The sequence below is a fragment of the Nicotiana attenuata genome, unplaced genomic scaffold (genome assembly GCF_001879085.1).
Source record: "Nicotiana attenuata strain UT unplaced genomic scaffold, NIATTr2, whole genome shotgun sequence".
NCBI classification, from domain to species: Eukaryota; Viridiplantae; Streptophyta; class Magnoliopsida; order Solanales; family Solanaceae; genus Nicotiana; species Nicotiana attenuata.
The window spans coordinates 55,535-76,411 of NW_017671013.1; the positions used below are offsets into that span (position 1 = coordinate 55,535).

Sequence of the window (20,877 nt, forward strand, 5' to 3'; positions counted from 1 at the left end):
TCCAGGGGAAATGAGTATTCAAAAGGAAAAGAAATCTTGACAACCTCCATTACAGCATGGTCCCGCTCAGCAAATGCAGCAGCAACACAACCTTGGAAAAATTTAAGCTGCTTTTCTGCTTCTATGTTCTGAAGTAAAATAGAAAAAGGACCAAGTTAAAATATCTTATGGACTATGATGCACTTCCTGATACTTAGTTGACTCCAAATCCACCAAAAATGAACATCTAAAACATCTGATTTGCAAGCTCTTAGCTTTCCAAGAACCAGAAATTATAGTGAGATGAGTCATCCCCCGAACAGAAGCTGTTTTAACAGTCAAAATGAGAGAAAGGATAGCTTCAGAGCAATATAACACACAGAATTATATTAACAGGCACATGATGCACCTCCAGACCCAAATACTTATGCTTTCTGTTTCCTTTCCTGGGGATAGGGAAGGGAGAAGAGCAAAGAGAAGACCTTGGAGACTTCTGCACTGTGTAGATCAGCCAGTTGACTCTAGCAAAGAGAAGATGGAAAAAAGTGCATCTGTCAGAATGCTAGTAGAGCGCACCTGCGATGACATAAAGAAATAGTTGTAAATCTTACTTTGATGCGATAAGCTTCTGACAGCTCTTCTTCAAGATTCTGATTTTCTCGTGTGCAAGCAGCTAGTTTCTTTTTCAAGTTTTCAGTCTCCTGCTCCAACCCAGCTATCCTAATTGGTTAAGAAAAGACCATTTTAAAATCTCATAAAAAAAATCCACACTTCCACCCACCCGAAAAGAAAAGGAAAGAAAACATAAAAAGGAAAACAACCTAAATATACAAATGACTAGCTCCCACTCCCCACCACCCAAAAGAGAAAATAGTTATACCTATGAAGAGGACGAGTAGGCACCCCAATATAGCTAGGTCCAGCTTGTTGCATGCATAGCTGTTCAATATCTTTATGCAATTCATCACGCTCTAAACAATAAACTTTAATACATCAGATTACATACAATTTTCCCACTTATAATCACTTACAGCCTACAGCACTGCAAAGAAGCTAGAAAGGTTCTGAACCCAAGTACGACATACTTGGACAAGAACGCACATGAATAGATAACACTGTTCTTTGTTCATTCTTAACAACAGAACCATTCTGGAGTCATCAAAACCAGCTCAACAATGAATAATACTATGCTGGTATAATCTAGTTAAACTGTCAAAGTAGCAAGAGCATAATGTCTGTTGAGAAATTGCCAACTTTTTTTTGATTAAGTAAGAAATTGAAAACTTCAAATTATTCTAAACATCTTTTTCATTATTACGTATTCTATACATTTTTTGCAGGAGGGTAAGTCCCTTCTATTTTCTTAGGAGGGCCTGAAGTGGGGTTCAGCTCTTCTTTTAGGCACTCAATTACTCAACAGAGTTCGTCACCTATTCAATATTGAGCAATTCAGGCTTAGCACCGTATGTGACAGCTGCAAGGCGTTATCTGAAGTGTCTGGCTCATACTAATAGCATAGTACATCCACAATAGCTAGTTGCTTCATCCCTATGTAAACTTATAATATCTCATTCTTGAAAACAATTACATACAAAATTTGACGGATCTCTCAACTTCCTACCCCATCGCCACCTCCTCTTTCCCAAACTCTCAGTCCGCCTTTGTCATTATATATCCTAAAACTTATACTACTGCTGCATGACTATGTTCCACCAGTTTTATCATTTATTAGTACACTTACATTGCGATCCCAATAATATGCTGTAATCCAATGTTTATACCCCTCAAACTCTACCAGAAAAACTATGTGACGTCTTCCAGAAACTGAAGCAAATATGTCCTTACTAACGGCAAAAAGCACTTGTGTCCACATATATGATTCACCTTCATAACCTATCATCTACAAGCAATGAAAAAACATTGAATAGTTCTAACAAGTGAAACAAGCAAGTACTTGGTGCCCATCATTAGAACAAGAACTCTTTTATTTCATTTGTATCTTTCGCTGCAAGGAGAAACTACTGTGTTGTAAAGATAACAACTTGTACTCTTTTTCACTTAGTGGGTTGGTGTTTAGTAATGAAATTTCATATTTTAATAAAAAATGAACACTTGAGACTATGTTAGTCCAATCCGGCCGTAACAAAGACACACACGCATACACACAGAAAAATACAAGAATTACAGAAACTATAACTAACAAGTAACAAAGACGTCAAAAAGCAGAATATGTAAAATCATACCCCGCTCCAATTCTTTGATCCGAGCACGTAAAGTTGCATTATCGTTTAAATTACCATCCATGCCTGAAAACAAAGGTCAAATTTGAAATCCACAACAACGTATTTTCATGAATTAGAGGAAAAATAAAATTATGCGGTTAAGAAAGTAACCTTCAAAGGCTCTAATTCGAATGAACTTATTGAGAACCCTAGAAAAGCCAAGAACCGATGCTTCACCTTGTTGGTTTCCCTCTTTCCTTGCGGTTATGCCGCAGACAGGACATACAACTTATGATTGCTTCATTACAATAATAATTCTATTTTTAATATATTTCGTGGCTTTTCTACAATTTATTGAAATCTAGGAGTATTTGTGTTTTCTTTCAGTGGGTTTTCTATAATTTATTGAAATCTAGGGTATTATTGGAACAATCAAATTACAATGATGCTTACACTCTGGTTGGATCTTGCCCATCGTTTTATAATGTATTGTATTGTATTGTATCGTTTTATAAATACAATATTTAGATAGATTGTATTGTTTGTTATTGTTAAATAATATTTTTCTGTTTGGTTTGACTGTATCGTACTGTACTATAACTGATAAGTTTACTAAAATACCCTCAATGTTAAAATATTAAATTTATCAAAAATTATGCATAAAATTTTTTTTAAAGAACAAAACAGAAGAAGGCAAAACACCTTAAGAAAACAGAACAAAGGAGCGAGACAGAAGAAGGCAAACAAAGTAGCACAACTAATTAGAATTGAGTTAGAAGCAAATTAGGAGAAAAAACAAAATAGAAGGCGTCAAAACACTTTTAACGTTAGCGGCAGAAGTTCTGAAAAAAAAAAACAAAGTAGGTCATAGGTTAGAGATTTGGAGTTAAAATAGCAAAAAAAGCTAAAGGGTAAAATAGAATTGTGGAGTAATAAGTTAGGACATAATTGGAAAGAAAAATAGAAAACAATCCCACCACACTAAATCGGTTGTTTCAAAAAAAGGGACTTTTCATTGTTCCGAAACAATGGATTTACCAATACAATACAATCAATTTTAATGAAACAATCAAAACAAACATTATTTTGGGATAACAATACAATACGATACAACGGGGAACAACCATCCAAACAAGCTGTTAGTGTTACAAGGCCAATTTTTCACAACCGGCACTACACGACATCAACCTCACTCTCAAGCCACTTAGCCTTACTTTTTTCACACACAATTTAACACTTAGAATTATTTTACTCTTGTAAAATGTAAGCAACACACATAAGTACGGGTAAAACCCAACCTTTTATTTATTCTCGCAGAATATACAAAGGACTCTTTATTGGAAGGCTCATATATATTTACTTGCCTTAAACCAACGAAATACAACACATATAAAGGGGCAGTTACAAGGGGCTGCCTATGGCAGATTACAAGGCGTAGTTACAAAGGGGCAGTTACAATAGTGTGCTTGGCACATGCCTGTTGACACCAAATTTTTTCCTATATATTTTCAATATAAAAAATAGCTTCAAAATGATACGTATATGCACATATGCATATATGCAAGTGCTTCATTACTTTTTCTTAATTTTAAAAGATTTTTAAATCTATTCATTCTCTTATTTTTATCCATAAAATTCAGTAATTGTTTCCAAAGTTGTCATTTTTTGGTAATTCCCTTATTGCACTTTTATATCTATACCAAATATAGCCAAGGGAATTTTTTGCATATTTTTATAAATTTATTTAGTATTTTTAAAGGTAAATTGCATATAATTGCAATATTAGCCTCTTTTAAGATTTAATTGCCTTTATGTTCACAAAATTAGGTATGGTATTTTTAAACAATTAATATGTGTTATAAATCATTTTAGTACCTTTAATTTATTTACCGAAATTATTTTATTATTTTTTATAAATCAAATAGGAAAAATTGGATATTTAAATGTTAGCCCCATTTTATTTCATTATAGCCTGATTTTGAACCACAATTGAACCCAATTTGAAGCCCAATTACTCCGACCCAATTGCAATCTGAACCGACCCAAACCCTATTCTATTAAACCGCCCCACTTACCCGTCCAATCCAGGCCGTTGATCAAAATGATCAACGGCCATCAGACCCCATTACCTTAATTAATCCCAAACGACCCCCTAAACCCTATCATTCCTCACAACACGCCACCTCTGAATCCCCCTCCTCTCTCAAATCCTCTCTACACCACCCTCAAATCCTAGCCGCCGCCACCCTAATCCGCCCTATTCCATGGCCTTCCAAGGTCATCAAAGACCTGTATTAGCCTCCCATGGCTTCTACATGTTCGTTTCTGTGGTCTCATGACCAGATCATGAAGGGGCTTGGTCCAGACTTTGCTCGATGACTGTTCTCCGGTCGTCTCTGATCTTTCTCCGGCCAGCCATGGCCATTCGAATCAGACCTTTGACTCTCCTGCTTAGATCAATGGCTTTCAAGGCCTTTCTCGTCACTTGGGGTTCTTCTAAAACCCTAATATCTAAGGTTCTTTTGATTTCTTTCAGATCTATGTTTGCTTTGAACTTCTAAGCATTTTTCTCGAAGTTTCTTTTAAAACTCTGCTTCCAAAACTCTTTATCTTTTCCGATTAGGGTTTTCTTGTTAAGTTATTTCAAGACTTTCTCTGATTTTTGACATGTTTTGCTATGTTTGATCGTATTGTTCTCCTCTCTGAGTTTGCATGATAAAAACCCTAATTTCTTCTGAGGTTTCTGAGTCCATTTGTTAGTATTTGTTTGATTTACTTGCTTATCATCTCTAGACTCGATTGGTGTTGAAAACCCTAATTTTTGGGTTTATTCGAGTTCCTGAGACTATTTGTTTGTTTGATTTACTTACATATCATCTCTAGACTCGATTGGTGTTGAAAACCCTTATTTCTTTTGGGTTCAGTTGAGTCTCTAAGTATTTGTGTAATCTGTTTGCTCATCATCTTTAAACTCGATTTGTTTCAAAACCCTAATTTCTTTGGGGTCTATTCGAGTTTCTGAAACTGCTTGTGCAATTCATCTATTTGAACTTGCTCGACCTGATTTGAAATTCCTTTGTTTCAGCATCTCTTTTCTTTATGTGATTCTGGGTTCTTACTATATTTGAAACTCGACTATGTCTTCAGAAGGGTTTTTCACTTGACCCCTTTACCTGCTTCTTATACTCTATCTTTTCCTCTACTACTAAGTCACTGAAGCTTGACCTACGTGACCATCATGCTTCGAATGTTTGCTGTCTACTAACTTTGTGCCATTATCGCATGTTGTTTCCTTTTGCCGATAGTTTGGCCTTGCATGTCTAGTGTTTGTGCACTCTATTTGTATGCTATGTTTCCCTGTTTGATTGATCTTCAATTTTGTGACTGATTTCAAACTTTTCTTTTGTGAAAATCTGATTTCACTCGCCCGTTAAGGTTAATTGATTTCTTTCCTTGTTTGCCTTACTGAATCCTTTCCAAAACAAGTATATTCCTGTACTTAGACTTAATCACTTACTTGATGGTTTTACTACTTCTTTTATGGCAATAATCAGTCTGCCAATAAATTGATTTCTTTCCTTATTTTGAATCTGTCACTGCCCGTTAAGAAAGTGATCCCTTAATTAAAGGCAATCATGTGTGTAATTGATTCTGAATAGTGATCGTTTCCATGTTTATGTTAAGTCTTTGCTTATTACCTTAATTAATACTCGTTTTCAAAACTATAAATACCCACCTTCTCTTCTTTCAAAGACACGAACAATTTTAAGTTCAGAACACACACTTACACTCAAAAACTCTCTCTTGTTTTACTGCTACTTGTGCTACTATCTGTTTAGCCGGCTGAAAGCCAAGGTTATACTTTGGAGTCCTACTTACTTTTCTTTACTGCACTTTGCTTCTCTGACTGGTATGTTCTAACTAATTTTTCAGCATCAACAACAACATGTTTCTTTACTGTTTCTTTCATTCTTGTTTGTCTCTTGTTTGTATTTAACTAAGTTCCATTGTTAAGCATGTTGTATTCTGCCTTTTCTGTTATGAATTAATGTTTCTGTTACTTACTTATCATGGTTTGTGAATCTTAAATCCCCATCCCCAATTTGTTTGGTATATGTGGTTGGTTTGGGGCATGGCAGCATTGAACATTGTTGTCCATGACCCAAACTTGATCCCCTGGGACCATAACCTCCATGTTTTCTCTAGTTGTTGTGTGTTCTGGTTGGCTTATAGGCATGCCAGCATCTTCTATGTTGTGCATGCCCAAAGCTGACCCTTGCCTAAGTGCATAGGCTCCTTGCAATGAATTCCCAACCCCTAACCCCCTTTGTATGAAGTTATCAACTCTGTATTTTACTAATTACTGCTTCCCTAATCACCTTTTACCCCTCTCCTTATCCCTTCAGTTTTAAGACTCCATTCCTGCACTTCCACTATCTTCTTAGACTTAAGTTCTGCCCCTCTTGTGTGAGCCTTGCCTTGGGACCCATGAGCTCCCTCTGAACTTGGACACATAAGGGCTGGCCCTTCCACACTGCACTAATCTTTATCTGGTTCTATTGAACCTGGGTGTAAGCACTGCCCGGGGTTCCTTGAGACCCTTAGGGAACTCTAACAAACCCAGGTCCGAGAAAGGCTTTGAAACAAATGGTAGTTGAGGCATTTTGTTCCATAACTCAGAGAGGAAGTCAGCATCAGGCTTCCTATGGTTGTAATTTCCTTTTTTTATGTATTTTCTTAATGTAATTCAGCAATTGGTCTGTAATAATTTGTAATGAACATCTGGGGTTGGCTAGTGAAAAAGGGATGGGTAATTATGCATGCTCAAGGTAGAAAACATGCCTATAAGATTTGTGTTTTGAATGATTCAATTCTGCATTTAGAAAGCATGCCTATAGGACTGTTTTACATCCTGCATGTTCGATTCTGCATTTTAGATACCATGCCTATAGGGGTTCATTTAAAATTCCGCATGTTCAACTTCACACCTAGATAACCTGCCTATAGGACTTGATTCTGCACGTAATTTCTTTTTACCAGTTAGACATCATGCTCTAGGATCTAAACGGCTATAAATGAGTATCATGTTTATAAGGTTAAAATCAGTATAATGTATAGAGATCATGCCTATAGGAATTCCCAAGTGAAAACCTGCATGTTTCCATTTCTCGTTCAACTAGATATCATGTCTATAGGAATTAAAATCAGCAACACTAGATATCATGTCTATAGGAGTTAAAACCAGCAATAACGGATGCCATCATCTGCAGAATCTGAGACTAGTCTAATTTAAAATCAGTCTATTCCGAACCAGTTTTTATAATTTAATCCCCTATTTAATACGGTTTAGCAAGCATGCCTATAGGATTTCAAATCGCTCATCTTTTAAGTTTGTTACTGCTTTACCACATTCTAAATCAGTAATAGATACCATGCTCATAGGATTCTGCCCCCAAACACTTAGGCAAACCTTAGGTAGTAACAATAAATAAAACTGAGCCCGTTTCTGATAATTAATAATTGCTACAACCAGCAGGCAGGCCTGATTCGGACTTCTTATCTGAGTTATGTAATAAATTGGTCTGCTTCAACAACTTAAACTCCCTTTTTGTCTTAATATTTTCAGACCCTACTTGTTGTTTGAGTCATGTTGTTTGATTGCTTTGTCTGAGGAGGTATATATGAGCCTTTGTTGTTTATGTGCTTCCCCTGTTATTGTGCTGCCCTATATGTTTTGTATGTCGCCTTAGATTTTCACCTTTGAAACCCCAAGTCAGCATAATATCCCTCTCTTTTTAGGAATAATAGTCCTAAGTGCCTTCGGGACTGATAGGAATGGGATGGGTAATAGCATGCAATAGTGGTCGAGACCAATCCGCGCTTTAGTATCTTAACGGGGTGGGCAGGGTAGATATGGATATGATGGTCGGTGCGCTAATACCGCGTGTAGCCCCTCTTTGAGGAGTGATTACCGGGTATTACATTGATGTGATCCATATTATAAATAAACCTAGGACCCCCTTTCCCCTCTCTTTTTTGTCTTTAAAGTATTATGACTTCCTTTCAAAAAATCAGCCTTTTAACAATTGCTCTTTCAAACCTTGTTTACTTTCAAGCATTTGTGTATTAAAATCCCCTCTTATTTGAGCCTTATCTGCTTACATGCTAATTGCACCAAATTCACAAAAAATTGTCTGGCCGGGAACCACACTAGTGGATCCTGAGGGTTGCCTAACACCTTCCCCTTGGGATAATTTCAAGCCCTCCCTATCTCTGGTTATCAAAATGTAGTTGTAATTGAACATTGTAGGTGTCCTAATGCCCCATAAATCATTAGGTGGCGACTCTTCAAAAATGCAAAACCCAGTTCCCAAAAGGAACGAGTTGTCCCATACCCAAATGTCATTAACCCGATTCTCCCGACGCGAGGAGGGAAAAAAGGGGGCGCGACAATCTTCAGTTATCGTGTGTTAGAAATCATGCCTATAGGTGTCCTATTATGTTCAGACATTATACGTTAGCAATCCTGCCTATAGGTTCAATACTTGGTTCAATTGTGTTAAAAACCATGCCTATAGGGAATTTTATATCCAATATGTGTGCAAAATGCCTATTTGCATACTGTTCTATTCAAGTTGTAGAGATTATGCTTATAGGATCTAAAACTAGAAAATTGTAGAAAGCATGCCTATAGGTGTGAATCAACCTAATTATCCCTTCTGCCCGTTTCCAAATATTATGTTGTTACTCTCACTAGAAAACCTGCCTATTGGATCAAATAAGTGATTCTGAATGTGTTCTCTGTAATTACCACTGTTTATTATCGTGTAAAACGCCTAGACATCATGCCTATAGGTTTAATTCCTATGTTTAAAATCAGTAGGCAAATCATATAGATTTTGGAAAGTATAATGGCTTTTGCGTATAAATATCCACCAATTAAATCCAGATTCATATAGAGATCATGTCCATAGGTTTCTGGATTCTTAATTGTTTAAAATCAGCAACTGTTTTGTTAATCTGACTTGCGTGCATTTGTTGTCTAATTGCGGAGGCCAACTTGAGCCCTTACTTGCTTATAAGTGAAATTCCAATGTGTTTTGTGTGTCGCCTAGATTTTTGATATTTTTGAGCAGCCTAAGTTAAAGTCTAGAACCCCCCTGAAATAGAGGTCCAAATGCCTCCTGGACCATAGGTGTGGGACGGGTAGTGCACGCATAAGGCACGGTTTAGAATCAACTAGTGCGCTTTAGGTAACAACTTAAAGATAGTAATAGGGTAGCAGGAGATGATAGTCTATGCCCACTGAATAATATGAGTAACACCCCATCTCGAGGGAGTTACGAAGTATTATTTATTGCACGGGGTGATCGTTTAGACGAAAAAATTTAGGACCCCCCTTCCCCTTTGTCTTTCAATTGTTCATTCACATTTAGTTATTCCTTGTTTCTTAGCTTTGATCATATATACTAATTCATATAATTGAGTTCTGCCTGGACCCACAGTTGTGGACCTCCAAGAGTGCCTAACACCTTCTCTTCGAGGTAATTTCGAGCCCTTACCCGATCTTTGGTGACGCAAACTAGTCAAATAGAATTATCTACAAAATAGGTGCCCTAACGCACCTCAAACCCGTTAAGTGGTGACTCTCTCTTTTAAAAACCCTTCCTTAAAAAACTTGTCACGTGTAGAAACCTAATTTCGAGAGAAAAAGGGACGCGACAACTTGGTGACTCTGTTGGGGATTTTAGTCTCTTACCATTACGAACTTGATATTTGCGAATTAGTCTTCCATGATAAGCGTGTCTTTGTTATTTTGTTGTTGCCTGAATCTCCCGCTCCCATTTTCCCTTTTATTGCTACATGCACATCCTTTCCCCTATTTTCCCTTTATATGAACTCATATGAAGCTCTTGTTTAATTTGATTACAACGTGTGTTTCCCCTAATCTCCTAATCATGTTCACTTGTTCCAAACTTTTAATTTTGCTATATCATGTCTTTCCCCAATCCTTATCCCTTTATTTGCTTTATTCTCTCATTAAGTGAACTAACTTCTTCCTTGTTTTCCTTTCTATTATGTCTTTACATTCCATTCAATTGTATTTACTGCTTTCAACGTGAAGATACTTTACGTGTTATTTTTGCATAAAGCATGCTCAGATCATATTCCACTCGTGCGTATTAATACCATAGCGGCACTTGATGAGTGTCCGCGCTCTTCCTAAAATCACCCTATAAATTTAGAAAGGCTTATTTGCAGTAAAACTAGTCGATCAGTGGTGCAAGCGACGGTTCTGTTCCTTTCCCTCTCAAGTAGTCCGCTTGAGGGTACCAGTCTAGACTCTTCTAGAAACCCCATTCTAAAATCAAGTGTGCATGCATCATGTCTAAACCTAGTATGAGTTAGAACGTTGTCCGTGCAATAACTCACTAAGACAAACCTTGTCCAAAGTCCGCCAGGATTTCCATAATCCCAATGGACACAATCACGATCTGTGCATCATTTGGAGAAAAAACATACCAATATGTTGATCATTAACGTGAAAATAGCTGAATTTGGAGGGGGCAAGGGCTAACTTTATCTGTTTTGCAGAAATGAGGAACGAGTTCCCCAGGTTTGGCATGGTTCGGAATATTCCACCTTTGCTGCCGGATTGGTGGAAAAATCTCTCACCAAGTGACAAGCATGGAGAAGGTCCGACCAAGTAGATTAGGAATTATGTTTTACTTTCTTTCTAGACTTGTTTTAGGCTTTGGTTGTAATAAGGCACATGCCATTAGTGACTCTTTATCATTATTGTCATTTTAGTAGAGATTCGATTTATTTTTCATATTAATGAAATGTCGCAGTTATTGGTATCAATTTTCTCCAATCTATATGTCGCTTAGGCCTACCTCGGGCACAATGAGGTGCCCAAATTAGGACGCGAATTTATAATTCCGCAATATGTGTTTAAATATCGCAAACAACCTTTTAATACTCCTTACTGACTTGTTTACCTTTTTGTTTTCTTCTTTTCTTGATTTGTTTATTCCCATCCCCTAAGGTTAGTTCGTGCATACTGGCATCATCAGCATACCATACCAGATCAAGAGTTCCTCCACCTCCTCCTCCTCCAACCGATCCTAAAGTCAAAGGAAAGGCAAAAATGGATGATACAAGCAATATCAGGAAAGACAATGCTACGCAAGAAGAGAATGTCGAAACTTCAAATGGACGAAGCACTCCAGCACCGAATGACTTGGTTTTATGACTGGAACAAAAGATACTGGAGTAACAAGGGGAACTTGAGCAGGTCCGGAACTTGGCAAACCTCTCCCTCACCCTAAACATCCCCGACATCAACCAGCAAAACGCCAAAAACCCAGCACCTCCCCAAAATACACAAACCATCATCCACAAAATCCTCCCGCACCTCACCAATATGCCACACTGCCTCAAAATCCAAATCCTCCACCAGTACCGACTCCTCCACAACATCATCATCAGCCAACCCAGTATCCCCAAACCACTACCTATAACACTCCTCAGAACGCACCAGAACCTATCCCCGATCCTCAAAACTCAACCAACGACCACCACTACACCCAAATCCTGGGAGTCCATCAAAGCAACCCCATATATATATGGAAACCTTACCCCATACTCCTCAACAAACCTTATACATACCCGAGTCCATCAAGAAGGACCTGCTCATCAAGAATATGGCAGAGGAACTTAAGAAGCTCACAAGTCGAGTCCAAGGTGTCGAAGGGGGAAAAGGCATTGAGGGATTGAACTATGAGGATCTGTGCATTCAGCCAGACGTAGAACTGCCAGAGGGTTACAAACATCCCAAGTTCGAGTTGTTTGACAGAACAGGTGACCTGCATCTAAGGACATACTGTGACAAGCTCGTAGGAGTTGGAAAAGATGAAAGGATTCGCATGACATTATTCATGAGGAGCCTCACTGGAGACGCCCTATCGTGGTACATCAGTCAAAATCCAAAGAAATGGGTTAATTAGGTAAGCATGACATCGGATTTCATGGATCGGCTCAAGTTTAATACAGAGAATGCACTAGATGTCTTCTATATCCAAAATCCCAAGAAGAAGCCAACAGAGACTTTTCGCGAGTATGCTACTCGGTGGAGATCGGAAGCTGTGAAAGTGAGGCCGGCATTGGAAGAAGAGCAGATGATCAAGTTCTTTGTCCGGGCCCAGGATCCACAGTACTAAGAAAGGTTAATGGTTATCGAGAATCACAACCCGAGATCATCAAATTGGGGGAAGGATTGAAGAAGGAATCAAAAGCGGAATGGTGACAAATTTTGAGGCACTCCAAGCTACAAACAAGGCCTTGCAGTCAGGAGGGATATCCAAGAAGAAAGAAGTAGGGGCCGTAATGGTAGCCCAAGGACCAAAATCTCCTCTCACATACCAAACACCCCAGCCACATATCAGCCTTCACCTCCCAGATACCAACAACCCGCCGCCGCCTGCCATACTTATAAAACACAACCTGCACATTACCACTCCCCACCACCAGCCCGCCAAAACTACCAGAAAATCGGACCGAGTTTCGGCCACACCACCCTGACAATACACTCCTATTGCTGAACTCATCGATAAGCTCATGAAAGACTGAGGGCTGGCGGTTATGTCACCCCCATTCCCGCTGTTGCTATGTAGAACTTTTCCCAGTGAGTTAATCCGAACAAGACATGTGCCTATCACTCGGGCATGAAGGGACACACCATCGATGAATGTCGCACTTTGAAGGATAGATCCAGACGCTGATCGACACCAAGGTTATTCAAGCAAAAGAGGCTGCACCAAATGTCCGCAACAATCCCCTCTCGGATCACAGGGGCTGGGGGGTAAATGTGATAGAAACTGATGAAGAATGGGATCTGGAAGGATCAATTGGACTCATTCGTGAAAGAGATGAAACCACAATACCTCCCGTCACTCTCACACCCATTATAGTGCAAATTCAGTCACCAATTGAGGTTGAGGTGGCCACGCCAACTCCGTTTGAGGTTAAAACAACAACGCACACAACCCCACCAGCTCCGTTAAAGGTGGAAGTGACCACACCCTTCACTGTGACGGTAGCACCCACACCGTCCTTTATTTCCAATGCTATACCATGGGACTATGCTGCACAGGCGAGAAGAAAATGAAAAGGGAAGATGCAAGAAACAGGTGCCGCACAAGGCATGACCAGGACCGGTAGGGTTTACACACCTGAGCATTTGGGAGGAACAAGTAAAGAAGCCGCTCCTAAACAACCTATCATTAAAACCGGCCCAAATGATCTTTGGAGGAAGGTGCAAGCAAGAGAATATTCTGTGGTTGATCATTTGAACAAAACCCCTGCTCAGATATCCGTTCTATCACTACTACAGAATTCTGAGATGCATAGGAATGCATTAATGAAAGTATTGAATGAAGCTTACGTGCCCAATAACATCACCAGTAGAGAGATGGCCAACATGGTAGGGCAAGTATTGAAGAGCCACAAGATCACCTTCCACGAAGACGAACTACCACCTGAAGGACTGAGTCACAACAGGGCACTACACATCACAGTACAGTTTGAGGACAAATTCATAGCCAGAGTCCTAATAGATGGGGGTTCGAGCCTCAACATTTGTCCGTTGACTGCTTTAAAAAGGTTGGGTAAGGATTTCCATGAGATACGAGCAGGGAGTATGAATGTGAAAGCATTTGATGGGTTTCAAAGGGACACAATTGGAGAAATCAACCTTTGTTTGCAGATGGCACCGACATGGTTTGATGTTGAGTTTCAAGTATTGGACATATCTGCTACGTACAATCTGTTGTTGGGACGACCATGGATACAAGCTGCTGGAGCCGTAGCTTCTACGCTACACCAGACCGTGAAGTTCAAATGGAATCATCAGGAGGTGATCATTCAAGGAGACAGCAGTAATCCTATTTACACCAATCAAACTATTCCGATTGTCGAAAATAGAAGAGAGTTGTCACGACCCTAGTTCACCAACCGTGAACATGTCATGACGGCACCTGGTCCCCATGACCAGGTAAGCCTAACATTTGCGGAAATATAATAATTGCGGATAAATAGAGAAAATCAAATCAAATATCTAAAGGAAACTGTACTGAATGTCGCATGGCAAGTACAACTCAACATCACAATTCTAAAACAATTCCTAAAACCCGGAAACTCACAAATCACAAGCTAAGGGATACATAAGAGGCTCTGACTCAAGAATATCTATACAAAGGAGAAATACTTAAATAGCTATACTTATTACAGAAAGCTGGAAAGGGACTCCTCGGTCTGCGGACGTAGCAGATATACCTCGAAGTCTCTACCGATACGCCTCCTTCCAAGGCTGACAGAACTGAGTGGGAGTACCTGTATCTGCACAACAAAAATGTGCAGAAGAGTAGCATGAGCACACCACGGCGGTGCCCAGTAAGTATCAAGACTAACCTCGGTGGAGTAGTGACGAGGAACAGCAAGGCACCTACTGGTCAATAAACAGTATAATCATAGGAATAATGGAAATGACATATAAATATGTAAAAACTGCATGAATGACCAAGAATGCTACAAATCACAATAAGGGAAAAATACAACAAGTAACAACGAGAATATAATAAATGAGGATAGGAAATGACGGCAGAATCACAATCCAAATCCTAAGGTCACAACACAGCAATGGGAAAGCAAGTCAATAACTCATATCCTACAATGATGTTCACAAAGGTCTTATCCAACTCTTCCACAATTTCGCCAAGTCTCGGACAGACCACAACTCGCGAAGACCCAGCATCTGAAATCTAACAATTGGCATCCTATGCCCCATCAATCTCATGGTCATACCGACAACTAACTGGCTAACTAGGGCCACTCTCACAATTATAATGGATAAAACGAGAGCGTACCTCCACCCTAAGCAAAATCAGGAGGAATTCATCTCTAAAAGGAGTGTTCAGCTACGTATATGCTTGTGCAAGTGTTTCTAACAAGAGTTCTACCAACCAGAAAACATGAAAAGGAGAACGGACCGCACGTACGGATGTTTCCTCACAACTTCCAAATGATAAAGCTCGTACCAGTAAGCAACCCACAATCACATTATTAAACAAATAGAGATGCCTCCACAGGCCGTCACAATTCCCTACAATCATCCCCTGACATAGCCCACCTTATTTCGCCACGTGTGCAATTAATAACATAATAAGCACCGCCTTATTTCGCCACACGTGCATCACAATGTTCCCTCCTTATTCCGCCACATGCGCAACCCACATATAAGCATATAACATATCCCGCCTTATTACGCCGCATGTGCAAAACATCAATAACAACAATAGCACGGCAAAGACCTCATGCAACCCTTCAACAACAACCGTAAGGTAGAAACCTCGTGCATCACTATACCAACAACCGCACGGCAGAAACCTCGTGCATCACAATACCAACAACCGCACGGCAGAAACCTCGTGCATCACAGTATCAACAGCCGCACGGCAGAAACCTCGTGCATCACAATATCAACAAATGACAATATATACAGGAACAAAGCAAGAGAATCAACTCAAGAGATTCCGTTCACCAAAAGACGGTACAACTAACGTACAAGGAAATAACTGTAACAGGGAAATACTAAGCGCAATAAGGACAACTCAACAAGGGAGAAATAATACGAAACAACGATTCCATAATACTCAGTTCTACAACAAGGAAGTTAACATGAATCAAATAATTACAATTAAGGAAGTATCAACTAAACATAGGATACCTAACTTCTTTCCAATTAAGACCAATTAATTACACGAGAGATAGAAATAATGCTTTCCAGATAAAGACAAGCACTTAGGAATGATAATGTGACTACAGAAGGGAAAATGTCTACAGTTAAACAAGTAAAAGTCATTTAGGCAACAAGAATAACCAAAAAGGGCAGATAAATTCCAAGTAAGTCGTGTAGAGGTGGAACTAATAACAGGGAACTCAATCGTATCAAGAACAACTTCATATTCGGTGATTACAAGGACCTAAGAGCCTAAAAGGGGCAATTCTCTACAAATAAATCCGAGCACGCACTCGTCACCTCGCGTACAGGGAATACAATCAACAAAGAAGACTCAAATCCTAAAGGGAAGTCCCCCACACAAGGTTAGGCAAGATACTTACCTCGAACCGGCTAAAATCAACTAGCAACCACGTACTTGCCACTAGTACTCGACTCCAAATGGCCCAAATCTATTCAATTAAATCACACATTATAAATAACATCTCAAGAAACTGATTCTACTATTTAATTCAAAGCTAAGGCGTGAAATTAGGCAAAATGACCAAAATGCCCCTCAAGCCAACATCTCGGAATCGGATAATTTTTATATTTTCAGAACCCTCGTACTCTCACGAGTCTAACCATATAAAAATCTCCCAAATCGGAGGTCAAATGCCCCCTCAAAACCCAATAGTTTGGTGTATGAAGTTTTACCCCAAATTAACCAACTTTTGATCCTAAATTCAAACTCCAATGATGTATTTAGCTATATAATGATGAAATATAATGAAAAGGGATCAAGGAAACGTTACCCAATGATTTTCTCTTCAAAACCCACTCAAAATCGCCTTCTCCCGAGCTCTCAATCGATTTTCAAACTTATGAAATTAAACCCTCGAAATTGATATTTCCGAACAGGTGTTTCCGCTTCTGCGGACAAGGGACCGCTTCTGCGGTCCCGCTTATGCGGAAAAAGCAACCGCTTCTGCGGCTTTCATTAAAGGGGACAGGGCCGCATCTGCGATAGCTGGGCCGCTTCTGCGGCTCTGCTTCTGCGATGTCTAAGCCGCTTCTGCGGCTCCGCTTTTGCGGAAATGGCACCGCTTCTACGGCTTCTGAGGGAAAAGGGGACAAGCCGCTTCTACGGCGCTGCATCTGCGGTTCCCAAGCCGCAGATGCGAAAATACCAGAAGAGGGACATTCAGCTGCTGCATTAACTTCATATTCCTCCGTTAACCACCCGAAATCATCCCGAGGCCCCCAGGACCCCAATCAAAAGTACCAACAGCATCTAATACTCATTCAAACTTGTACCAATCCTTAAAACACCTCAAACAACGTCGAAAACTCGAATTAATCAATGATTTGAGCCTAAGGACTTCAAATTCCATCAAAATACATTTTCGATCAAAAACCTAACCAAAACACGTCCGAATGACCTGAAATTTTGCACACACGCCCCAAATGACATGACGGAGCTACTGCAACTTCCGGAATTCCATTCCGACCCTCGGATCAAAAACTCACTATCGGACAAGAAACTTCAAAAATTCAAACTTCGGCATTCCAGGCCTAAATGAGCTACGGACTTCCAAAATACATTCCGAACACGCACCCAACCCCGAAATCACCTAACGGAGCTAACGGAACCGTCGGATTTCCATTCCGAGTCCGTCTTCACACTGTTCTGACTACGGGCCACTTTCCAACACTAAAGCTCTCATTTAGGGACTAAGTGTCCCAAAACTCTCTGAAACCCCACACCGAATGTCCCGGAAAACCAAAATAGCAGAATAAACTTAGGGGAAACAGTTAATAGGGAATCGAGGTGTGAATTCTAAAAACGACCGGTTGGGTCGTTACAAAAGCTGGGTGGAGAAACGTACCATCGCATCGAGCTTGTCAATACAATAGAGAAAGAAAAGTGGTGGAGTAATAAGATTGAAAGCATACTTTATGGAAGGAGTATGAACTCGGTAAAGGTCTCGACAAGAATCTCCAGGGTATCACTAAGCCGATACAACCAAAACGTCAGGGTACCACCTTTGGACTTGGATATCAGTACACTTGGCAAGAGTACGATGATTGGTCGCCGCCATGGCGTGGTCCCTATTACCCTCTTGAACAGACAATACCGCATTTGCATCAGACATTTCAACAGACTGACGTGATATGAGGATCTGAAGAAGATGAGGCTTTAGCTGGCCTAAGGAATCTGTTTCTAAATGATGAATACATGGACTGCAATGCAATAGCTGAGGAGGAGGAGGAAGAAGACCTCACCATTCAGACCAAGGAGAAAGGAGCCATTCTCAAGAATTGGAATGCTACACCATCCCGGGCCCGTCGAGTTCCTGGGTAGCTTAGAAATTAACGTGATTTATTTTCAAGTAATTTTAAGCATTTAAGACATTTTCAGTATTTTGTTTTAAGATACATTTTGTTTTGGAATAATTGCTCAAGTCATCGAGCCGTACTTGTTTTGATGTTCTCAAGATTTAATTAATGCATTGCTATCTTAGTAATTATTATTATCTTTTATATTTTCTCTCTACAGCATTATTATTACTTATCCTGATGAACCAACGACTGTGACATGTAATGAGACAATGCAACATAAGGATAGTGACTCGGAAGAGATAGCTGAAGAGGATATAATCCCTAAGGAATTGTCAGAGAAGTTGAGAATTTTGAGAATAAGCCTAAGTCCAACCTGGACGAAACTGAGATAGTCAACTTGGGAGATTCCGAAACAGCCAAAGAAACCCGCATAAGTATCCACTTGTCACCATCAGAAAAAGAAGAATACACCCGTTTCCTAAAGGAGTATGAGGACACCTTTGCATGCTCTTACGATGATATGACTGGTTTGAGCACATCCATAGTGACTCACAAGCTTAATTACGAACAACGGCACGAGAAATTACCATTTGCCTTATCGGGATATTGTACCACAGTTCGCACATCAACCAGAGCAACTCCCTACATGCTGGTTTACGGTACTGAAGCTGTCATTCCCGCCGAGGTCGAAATTCCTTCTTTGAGAATTATACAGGAAGCAGAACTAAGTGATGCAGAATGGATAAGGAGTCGATATGAACAATTGGCTCTTATCGACGGAAAAAGAATGAATGCAGTCATGGTCAACTTTATCAGAATAGAATGTCCAAAGCTTTCAACAAAAGGGTCAAACCTAGACAGCTCACACCGGGGGAGTTGGTGTTGAAACGAATCTTCCCACATAAAGATGAAGCCAAAGGAAAGTTTTCACCTAATTGGCAAGGGCCCTACATGGTTCACAGGGTACTAACAGGAGGAGCACTCATACTTGTAGAAATGGATGGAGAAGTTTGGCCAAAGCCTATCAATTTGGACGCAGTCAAGAGATACTATATTTAAATTATTTACATTTCATCATTTGATGTAACTAAACTACGCTTGACATGATTCCCGTTTAAGAGGGGATACGTAGGCAGCCCTGTGGGTTCGGTCACATCTCAATAGATTTTCATTTTCCCCACAACCAAAACTGGGGCAGAATTTTGAGGAGCACCCTCAAAATTCAAGAGCAAGTCCAGCTGAAGTCACCATATGCAAGACAGTCAAAGAATCGGTTAAGTAACTGGGACAGAATTTTGAGGAGGACCCTCTAAATTCCGGAGCAAATCTAGCAAACTTTATCATATGCGGAACGGTCGAAGAATCGCTTATTAAACTGGGGCAGAATTTTGAGGAGGACCCTCAAAATTCTAATGCAAAGAAGTCGCAATATCTCTAAAGTGTCGCAGTCATTGGTTCATTTAATTTACTTGATATCGTAAACTACTATGTTTTAAAACAACTATGTCAATCAAATGCATGCATACCTTTTCGAAAACTTTATTTCTTTGGCAGCCAGATGTTACCCAGGGTAACTCGAATGGGATCTCCAAAGCAAAGCAAAGCAGGCAAAAGCACGAACTGACCTTCCCCCCCACAGAACTCAGAAAGCTTTCTCCGAATGCAGGTACAATAAGACAATGATACTCACAGATACATCAAAACACGGCCCTCAAGACAACTAATTATCTATCATGAACATCTGCAGCTAAGAAATACTTTACTTTTCCATCTATCTCCTATTTACATGAGGCTAAGGCCTCATTTGTTTTTATTAAGATTAAGACGTCTGAATCTGAATACACATCTGAATATGAAAATGTGTATTAAGATTCTGACATCTCAATCAGAATACACAACTGAATAATTAATATGTTGTCTCAGGACTGAACACTGAAAGATTAAGACTGTTTGTTTTTAAAATCTGAATATGTGCAGTTTATCTATATTTAAACATAGCATATATAAAATTCAAATAAAATAGTTAATTAACATTATTTCAAATTCTAATGTTCAAGCATTAAAAACATATTTCTAATAACAAAAATATAAAACTATCAAGCATTTCCTCTTTCTTGCATTAGCTGAAGTGCAAGTTCTTCACACATATTGTTCATAAATTGCAAATCTTCAGTTGTCCATCTAGGTCCATTTGTTTCATCCAATACTTGTTCGTGTTCTCCTTCTTCCTCAAATATTACTTGAGGTAAATCATATTGATTAAACAAGTCATCATTTAGTCGCTCTTTTCTGATAAAATTATGAACTGCAAAACATGCAATAACAACATCTCTTTGGACATCAATAGAACATGGAGCCATCTTATCCAATATTGGGAATCTTGCTTTTAAAACTCCATAAGCACGTTCAATAATATTTCTTAGTTGTGCATGAGCATGGTTAAACTTTTTCTCCTTATTTATGGTCCGTCTACGATGATAATCTCCTAACCAATATTGAATATTACGATATGGTTCTTGATGATAGGCTATAATTGCATATTTTAGTCGCTTATTA

At 39.4% G+C, this 20,877-nt stretch overlaps 1 protein-coding gene across 2 annotated transcripts in view; it reads right to left on the reverse strand.

Moving 5' to 3' along the window:
- Window positions 1-2,523, reverse strand: part of LOC109205225 — a 9,667-nt gene extending 7,144 nt beyond the window's left edge. The window contains exons 1-6 of one of the 2 annotated variants that reach the window (XM_019367910.1): window positions 2,373-2,523; window positions 2,223-2,285; window positions 860-950; window positions 591-694; window positions 462-500; window positions 45-128 (exon numbers count right to left, since the gene is read on the reverse strand). In XM_019367910.1, coding sequence (XP_019223455.1) covers window positions 45-128; window positions 462-500; window positions 591-694; window positions 860-950; window positions 2,223-2,261 — 357 coding nt within the window. In that variant the 5' untranslated portion in view covers window positions 2,262-2,285; window positions 2,373-2,523. Of the gene's footprint in view, window positions 1-44; window positions 129-461; window positions 501-590; window positions 700-859; window positions 951-2,222; window positions 2,286-2,372 lie in introns of both variants that reach the window. The other variant, XM_019367909.1, reaches the window with a different exon arrangement.
- Between the last annotated feature and the right edge of the window lie 18,354 nt (window positions 2,524-20,877).